A 9,151-nucleotide genomic window follows, 5' to 3' on the forward strand; every position below is an offset into this window, starting at 1 on the left:
CTACCTTGGCAGTTACCTTTCCACAAGGGCCAACATTGATACCAAAATCCAGCATTGCCTGAGCTTGGCAAGTGCAGCTTTCTGCCGACTGAAGTGCAGAATATTTGAGAACCAGGACATTCACAGGGAAACCAAAATGCTTGTTTACAAAGCTATTGTACTACCAACCTTACTGTACGCTTGTGAAACATGGACCACTTATAAACGCCATCTCCAGCTCCTTGAAAGATTCCATCAATGGCGTCTCCGAAAATTTTTAACTATCACTTGGGAAGACAGGTGAACAAATGCCAGTGTACTGGAAGAAGCAAAGATCACCAGTGTTGAAGCAATGATTCTTCAACATCAACTTTGTTGGACTGATCATGCCTGATTATCGTCTTCTAAACAACTACTCTATTCCGAACTTAAAAATGGAAAGCGTAATGCTGGTGGTCAACAAAAGAGGTTGAAAAACTCACTCAAGGCAAATCTTTAAAAATGTAGTATAAACACCAACAATTGGAAAACACTGGCCTGCGAGCGCTCCAATTGGAGAACAGCCTTTTCCAAAGGTGTCATTGACTTTGAAGACACTTGAACTCAGGACGCAAGGGAGAAAGGTGCTAAGAGGAAGGCACATTTGGCAAATCCTCACCATGATCAATTCCTGCTGCAAACCTATGTCCCCACAGTATAAGGACGTGTTGATCCAGAATTGGCCTCCCAAGTCACCTATGGGTTCACTGTTAAGACTGTGTTCATGGAAGACAATCTTACTCAGCTACGAGTGATCGCCAAAGAAGAGAAGAATTGCATTTCTGTGCTGGACGAGGGGACAACCCACCTGGTTTCTGTGCTGGGTGCAGTGGAAGGACTTGACTGCATGCAATTCCTTCTCACTTCTGGCTACCAGGTGCATGCTTCATGAAAGCCGACTATAAACCTACATGCATACAGCCTCTCTAAAGGTGAAGGTGAAAGAAAAGGAAAGGGGGAAGCTTAGCCAGGCAGCTGGTAGGCCTTCCAAGGCTTGTGCGTGTTCCCTGTTGCTACGATGCTGTTTGTCAAATCAAGGATGCCTGACTGCTCAGGGCCACATACCAAGTGCTTAATGCAGTGAGATCAGCATGCAGAAGCCGAGGCTTCGTTTGGCAGCCTTCCACGTGGCAGCTGTGTTGAAAGACAATCCTGGGGTCCTCCGAGGGCAAGCCAAGCTCGCCACTGTCGCCCCACGATACAGGAAAACCTAGGAATTGCCAGCTCACTGTGTGAAATGCCTTGTTTCCCAAATAGGGATGGGAGGATCTGCCAGTTTTGATTCTCACATTTTCCTATCTTAAATTCGGTTCTTCACCGTCTGTATCAATTTGAGAATTTCCTTTAAAAAAGGGAAAAAATCCTCCTTCCCCAAACCAGCACATTTTTATACGCAATTTTGACCACTGTGCACATATCAAATACATTGCCTTTTTGTATGTTGCTATCCCTATTCTGTTCATTTTGCCTGCCTTTTAGCGCAGGCATTTCGATAAGGGTGGATTTTGAATGATAGCCATGTTCCCGTTTACATATTGTTTCAAAGAGTGTGAATTTGATAGATTTGCTTTCATGGACTGGCTGGATGCAGAGGGAGTGGTGGGAGGCACCAGCTGGGGAACTCCCAAGAGACCCCCAGGGGAAGAAGGCTCAGAGCCAGGGGGTTGCTGGTGGGGCAACAACAAGGTGGTCAGAGGAAGAAGAGGGAGCAGACTGGGAGGAGGAAGAGGTGTCGGAGGTTGAAGAGGCAACAGGGCTTAGTGAGCAGAGAGAGGCTGTGACAGAGAGCAGTCCAGAATCAGAGGCAGAATCAGAGGCTGGAGAGGAGGGAGGTCAGGAGACAGAGGCGAGGCAGGCTGCTGAAGAATCTGAATCTGAATTATTTTTCCTTAGCTCTAATTATTCACCTCAGATAGAGGAAGGGGGAGAGAAGCACTAATTACAGAGGAGCCTCTGCCTGGAGATGCTACTCCATTGCCATCTTAGAATCCTGATAGTTATTAAATTAGCCCCATCCTTTTTCCGCTGAAGAATCCAGGGAGTCTCCTCCTCTTCCTGCTGCGACCAGCTCACCTCCTCCTTGGTCTCCCAGAACCCAGAGAGGCATGAAGAGGCCAGAGCCTATCAGGCAAGACGAAGGAGCCTCAAGTTGCTTGGGAAGGACCCAGGAGTGGAGGAAGCTTAGGCAACCATAGGAAGACAAAGAGCTGCTGTCTCTGCCTCATAGGGGCAAGACCTACTGAAGAAGCTGCTGTGCTCACTAGGCATGAGCTGCCTTGTTTCTTTGTATAAAGAGTTAAATTCACTGACACCTTGTGAGTTATTGCTGACCTGTTCCTGACACCCGCCCTGACAATTTGGCTCTAAATGTGAACTGAATCAAATTTCTTCCCTATCCTTAGTCGCAAATCACATAAACCTAGGAGTCTGCCTTATCCCAAGTCAGTCCATTTAGCTCAGTATATTCTACACAGACTGGCAGCAGCTCTTCACAGTTTCAGGCATGAGTTCAGTACTACTTGGAGCTGTCGGGGATTCGAACCTGGAACCTACTACATGCCAGGCAAATGCTTAACCTCTGGACCAATCGCCACAGGTGTAATCACAGTCCTCAGCAGTGATTTCCTTCTTCTTCAGATGTTCCCCCTTTTATCTCTCCTTGCAGGACACAACGATTACATTTGCCCAGCGACAAATCAGTGCACGATAGATAAAAACAGACGTAAAAGCTGCCAAGCCTGCCGACTTCGGAAATGCTACGAAGTCGGGATGATGAAATGTGGTGAGTTTTGCATTCCGTTGGGTCTGTCCTGTCGCATTTCTCAGTTACAGATCTTTGCTCGCATTCTAGAGGAGTCGCGGGCTCTCATCCTGACCACCGTTATGTATGTGCGAATTCTATTACAGTGGTACCTTGGTTTGCAACCGTTTTGGATTACAACCATGTCAAACCCGGAGGTGCGTGTCCCTTTTTTTGGATTACAACCCCCCCTCCCTTTTTGGGAGGCCCCATTGGTGAAAGTGCGCCTTGGGTTACAACCTGTTTTGGTTTACAACTGGACCTCCGGAACGGATTATGGTTGTAAACCAAGGTACCACTGTAATGCCAATGGTAAAAAGGTAAAGGTACCCCTGCCCGTACGGGCCAGTCTTGACAGACTCTAGGGTTGTGCGCCCATCTCACTCAAAGAGGCCAAGGGCCAGCGCTGTCCGAAGACACTTCCGGGTCACGTGGCCAGCGTGACATCACTGCTCTGGCAAGCCAGAGCCGCACACGGAAACGCCGTTTACCTTCCCACTAGTAAGCGGTCCCTATTTATCTACTTGCACCCAGGGGTGCTTTCGAACTGCTAGGTTGGCAGGCGCTGGGACCGAAAGACGGGAGCGCACCCCGCCGCGGGGATTCGAACTGCCGACCTTTCGATCGGCAAGCCCTAGGCACTGAGGCTTTAACCCACAGCGCCACCCGCGTCCAGGCATGCCAATGGTAGGTGGATCCAGAACTCCAGTTAGTCATTCAATCTTAGCTTAATCATCCAATATTGTTTGGGAACCCTTTGGAGGGAAAGGGTTGCATACTGGTCAGTACTACCAGAAAAAAATACTGCTGGTTTAAAGAACAACAAGAACAACAACAAAAATAATTCTGGAAGGTTATATGCAACTGGGATAGAACTGGTCTTTCCCATGGGGCTGATCCCTCTGTCTTAAGTTTGTCTCCAAAATGCTGATGAAACTTTAAGGGTGCCATCATTGATATTTTTCATTCTCATGGTTCAGGCAGACTGTACTGGCTTGACTTTAGTGAGTCACCACTGAACCTGTTGTACTAAAAATCCATTTTGGGAAAAGCTGACAATACCTCCTGCCTGCCTGAAGTCACATGTCCTCAGTTTGCTCCTCCCCTTCCCATTGCATTCTGCTGGATGCTCTTGACTGTGTTAGGCTGCAGGCACAGAGCCAGCATGAAGCTACAGAGATGTTGCTCTGCCTTGCCTGCTGCCCTTACTAAGCCTCTGCGATGCCTGCTGTTTCATCGACTGCCTTGGTAACGCTGAACTAATACAAACTAAAGGGGAAACACGATCTGGTTGAATGTGGACTTGATAACTGTTGATAGATTACATTGCTTTTCATGTCTGGGTTATGCCCAGGTCAGGTAATCCCTGTTGCTACACCCTAGATGCCCTATTATTTGAGATTCCTATCCAGGAGAAACATTCTAGGGGAAACTTACAATTCATAAGGAACTGCAGTGGACACAGCAATCCAGATACACTGCCCATCTTGTCTTGTGCGTTGTCCTTTGCAGGGACAAGACACTGCCAGATTGCTATTTTTGTGTGAGCTTCAGGTTATGCAATTAAAGCACACCTTCCAACATGGTGGAAAATAAAATCGGGATGTGCATCTTTAGAGACCATGCTCCTGTGCAAGTTGCATGAATTGTGTGAGAATGCAGCCCCCCCAAAACACAGCCTTTTGGGACTGAGCTCTTGTGGGAGCCAAAACAAGACATCCCAGGGTCTAATCCAGTGCTATTTTTCCAGAAAAGGGGTGTCAGAGCCCACCTTGTTTTCTTAGAATGGCAATGGCACTCACCTGAGAGGTGCGCTCCAGTGCGCTCTGGCCTGAAAAAAAGCCCTGGTCCAATGAGAAGCCAGGTTGGCTTCTGTAATTGCAGACTGTTCTGCTCAAAGCAGGACATTGGGGTGGGGGCATGTTAAAGTGGATTTGGAGCTCTTGTGCAACAAACCCACTTCCTCCTAAAATGGACTTTTGTGATAAGGCAAGTGATGGGGATATGCACTGAAAAATAAGGGACAAGAATTTATTTATTGGTCATGTAACCACCCCACAAGCAAATGAGATCAAGTGCTCAGTACAGAGGTAGTGTGTAAGTCACCTCCCTCCCTCCCTTCTCCCCCCTTCTTCTCTCTTTCTCTTTCTTCCAAGGCCCTCAAGGCAGTTTACACTCTCCAGACACTGAAATGCAATTACAAACGAACAGGTTGCAGAAGACTTAGCACTAAAGCAGCAGACTTGTCTCTCATTTCTGATGGTCTCCATCAGAATCTGATGGCCGGATCTTCCTAGCCAGGGTTTCTCACTTCCCACCAGGGCGCAGAGGGTCTTTAAATGAGGTCTTTTTCGCTCCCTAAGACACACTTTTTTCCTCCTAAAAAAGCGAAATGTCTGTGCATCTTATGAAGCGCATGCTGCGCGGAGGAGGGATGTGTAAGCAGTTTCTGTCCGCTTTGCTGCTTTAAAGTGAGCGACAGAGGAGGGACGGAAGGGGAGCCATGAGGCTCCGTTTTAAAGCAGCAAAGCAGAGAGGAGCTGTCCGCTTTGCTCCTTTACAGCAAGCAGCAGAGGAGTCACTGATGGGTGCCATGGCTCCCCTTCATTCAGAATATTTTTTCACGTGTTTTCCTCCTCTAAAAACTAGGTGCGTCTTATGGAGCGAAAAATACAGTAGTAAGTTTTTAGCAGGCGGTGGACCAGGCTTCCCCAGCTGTACTGCCTGGGGTCATGGTGGTCTCTTCAGGAGCTGACCACATGACTTCACTGGCCTGGACTCTGCTTTTCCTTCAGCTGTCACTTGACACTGTCACAGATGGCCAGGCTCTTTAATAAAGTTGTCATCATTACCTAGCTAGAAGGATCAACAGTGCAGTGTGCACATGCCCAGGAGACATGAGGCCATTGATTGGGAATGGAGGAATGACAGCACGGTTTGAACGAGAGCCAGTGTGGTGTAGTGGTTAAGAGTGGTAGTCTCGTAATCTGGGGAACCGGGTTCGCGTCTCCGCTCCTCCACATGCAGCTGCTGGGTGACCTTGGACCTTGAAGTCTCTCAGCCCCACTCACCTCACAGAGTGTTTGTTGTGGTGGAGGAAGGGAAAGGAGAATGTTAGCCACTTTGAGACTCCTTAAAGGGAGTGAAAGGCGGGATATCAAATCCAAACTCCTCCTCCTCCTCCTCTTCTTCTTCTTCTTCTTCTTCTTCTTCTTCTTCTTCCCATGAGGTAGAATGAAAGCTGCCTTTCATCTTTCCATAAGGCAAGTGACACGATGGCACATTTAAATGTAAGGGGCACAGGTCCCTCAGGCAGCTGCAGGAGTTGCCTCAGGGCCCCAATACAGGCTGCTAGAGCTGCCTTAGCACAATGTCCTATATTCAAGTCACTCCCTGAAATCAACAATGTGCCTGGATAAATATTCTAGGATCCTGGGTTTGGTACTGCTGTGAAGTGGTGAGCAGGCCAGGCTGTGAACCAGGAGGTCCCCTATCTAGACCTTGCCTCTGCCATGAACCCAATTTACTACCTCTCAGCCTTAGTTCCAGATTGGCAGCAAACATATAGGCACTGCCCCAGCCCCTGCAATAATCATCTGAGGCCTTTCTTCATGTGCCTTCACCATATCAGGTCCAGAGGATGGCAACGCAAGAATGGGCCTTTTCTGTGGTGGCTCCCCGCTTGCTCTCTCCAGGGAGGTTTGCCTGGCACCTTCACTACCTATCTTTAGGCCTCAGGCAAAAACATTCCTCTTTTCCCAGGCCTATGGCTAGTTTAAAAATCTGTGGCTGTGTGTTGGGGGGGGGATATTGTTTTTGTTTGTTACTATGGTATATATGTCTTTTGCGATTTTATATTGTAAACTGCCCCGTGATCCTCGGAGGAAGGGAGGCATGAAAATTTAATAAATAACAATAATAATTCACAACTTATAAATGAAGGACTGTAGTAAGGATCACCAAGGGCCTAACTACATGTTAGTAACAGGGTTAGCAATCACATTATAGGATTTAAAAACTGAACGCCAAGTGCAGGCTACTGTGGTTGTCAGCAGAAGTTTAGTACGTGGGTTTGTGAAGTTTAAAACTCCGCTCCCTGGCTGTGATTTTGGTAAAAATTACCAATTACCACTGAGGGGGAAATTCACATTGACAGCAATTCCAGTGCTAGTTGCTTTTGTGTGTGTGTGTGCGTGCGTACGTGCGTGCCTTACCTCAAAAAGGATATTGTAAAGTTGGGAAGGGTTCAGGGCAGCCAACGTGATTGAGGGGATGGAGCAACTTTGCTTATGAGGGAAAGCTGCAGCATTTGGGACTTTTTCGTTTAGAGAAAAGGCGAATAAGATGCAGTATGTTAGAAGCTTAGAAAATTAGGCACAGTGCAGAGAAAGTGGATAGAGAAATGTTTTATAGTACTAGAACTCATGGACATCCTGTGGTGCTGAATGTTTTAATGTCTGATGCTGCACTGTTTTTAATATTTGGTTGGAAGCTGCCCAGAGCGGCTGGGGAAACCCAGCCAGATGGGCAGGGTATAAATAATAAATTATTGTTATTATTATTATTATTATTATTATTATTATTATTATTATTATTATTATTCAGGACAGATAAGAGTGTAGCTGAACTATGGAACTCGCTCCAAGAGGAAGCAGTGATGGCCACCAACTTAGATAGCTTTAAAAGGGGATTGGACAAATTCATGTTGTTGTTGTTTAGTCATTTAGTCGTGTCCGACTCTTCATGACCCACTGGACCAGAGCACGGCAGGCACTCCTGTCTTCCACTGCCTCCCACAGTTTGGTTAAACTCATCCTGGTAGCTTAGAGAACACTGTCCAACCATCTCGTCCTCTGTCGTCCCCTTCTCCTTGTGCCCTCCATCTTTCCCAACATCATGATCTTTTCCAGGGAGTCTTCTCTTCTCATGAGGTGGCCAAAGTATTGGAGCCTCAGCTTCACAATCTGTCCTTCCAGTGAGTGCTCAGGGCTGATTTCCTTAAGAATGGATAGGTTTGCTCTTCTTGCAGTCCATGGGACTCTCCAGAGTCTCCTCCATCACCATAATTCCAAAGCATCAATTCTTCAGCGATCAACCTTCTTTATGGTCCAGCTCTCACTTCCATACATCACTACTGGGAAAACCATGGCTTTAATTAAGGGATGCAGGTGGCGCTGTGGGTTAAACCACAGAGCCTAGGACTTGCCGATCAGGTTGGCGGTTCGAATCCCTACGACGGGGTGAGCTCCCGTTGCTTGGTCCCTGCTCCTGCCCAACTAGCAATTCGAAAGCACCTCAAAGTGCAAGTAGATAAATAGGTACCGCTCCAGCGGGAAGGTAAACAGCGTTTCCATGCGCTGCTCTGGTTCGCCAGAAGCGGCTTAGTCATGCTGTACGCTGGCTCCCTCGGCCAATAAAGCAAGATGAGCGCCGCAACCCCAGAGTCGGTCACGACTGGACCTAATGGTCCCATTTTTTTTTCTTTGCCATATATTATACCATTTCGTTTTATTTGTATGCAATGGGGAATTTTTTTTTCAAGGTCCAGGAATGCTTTCCTAAACTTCGGTGTCACTCGAGTTGAATTGCAGAGTGGTTTTCAAGGAGAAAGAATATTATTGACACTTATGACTTCACGCTGAAAATGAAAAGCGGTTTTCAATCATGTGTCTCATTTCATTTGGGGAGCCTGCCCAGCACAATCATTAGCCTTTTATTCTAGGAGAGGGAAACAGATATTATATATATATACTGCAATCAAAGCTGAATTCTCTCAGGCTACCCAATCAGTTCATTTATACAACAACTGTGATAAAAGGGTGTTGTTGTCTGTCAGCCTTGGATTTTAGGCTGTTGGGATCAACAGAAGCAGAACTCGGCAGAAGAGACTGGTTACTTACTCATTCTGATCATTTAGAAGCGAAATCTCCTACTGACTTTTATATGCAAATTTAAAATAAATAGGTGTGTACTGAAGGTGCAGTGAGGTAGGGGTATGGCAGATAAGCACTCTGTTCTGTCTTCGGAGCAATCATAGAAACTACAAAAAGCACCCCCCCAAAAAAAAACAAACCCACACACACACCAGGGTTTTGGTTATTCATGGTATGATAAAAATGACAATTTGTTTTCTGCTAGAATTGTAGAGTTGGAAGGGACCCATCTTGTCCAAACTCCAGTGAAGGCGAGTCCACTGCTTGTCAAAGGAGTCCATTCCACTGTCGAATAGCTCTTACCGCCAAGTTTGTGGTTCGATTCTCTCAAACAAAGCCATGGTTTCTAAGCCAAGAAGAAACCTTCACTACAAATTGTGGTTTGTTTGGAGTGAAATGA

At 46.7% G+C, this 9,151-nt stretch overlaps 1 protein-coding gene across 2 annotated transcripts in view; it reads left to right on the forward strand.

Moving 5' to 3' along the window:
- The window catches only part of ESR2 (estrogen receptor 2), a 66,485-nt gene that overhangs the window by 25,750 nt on the left and 31,584 nt on the right, over window positions 1-9,151 (forward strand). For both annotated transcript variants that reach the window (XM_083437919.1, XM_083437918.1), the window contains exon 4: window positions 2,684-2,800. In XM_083437919.1, coding sequence (XP_083294045.1) covers window positions 2,684-2,800 — 117 coding nt within the window. The remainder of the gene's footprint in view (window positions 1-2,683; window positions 2,801-9,151) is intronic.

The sequence above is a fragment of the Podarcis tiliguerta genome (genome assembly GCF_965153285.1).
Source record: "Podarcis tiliguerta genome assembly, chromosome: 1".
NCBI classification, from domain to species: Eukaryota; Metazoa; Chordata; class Lepidosauria; order Squamata; family Lacertidae; genus Podarcis; species Podarcis tiliguerta.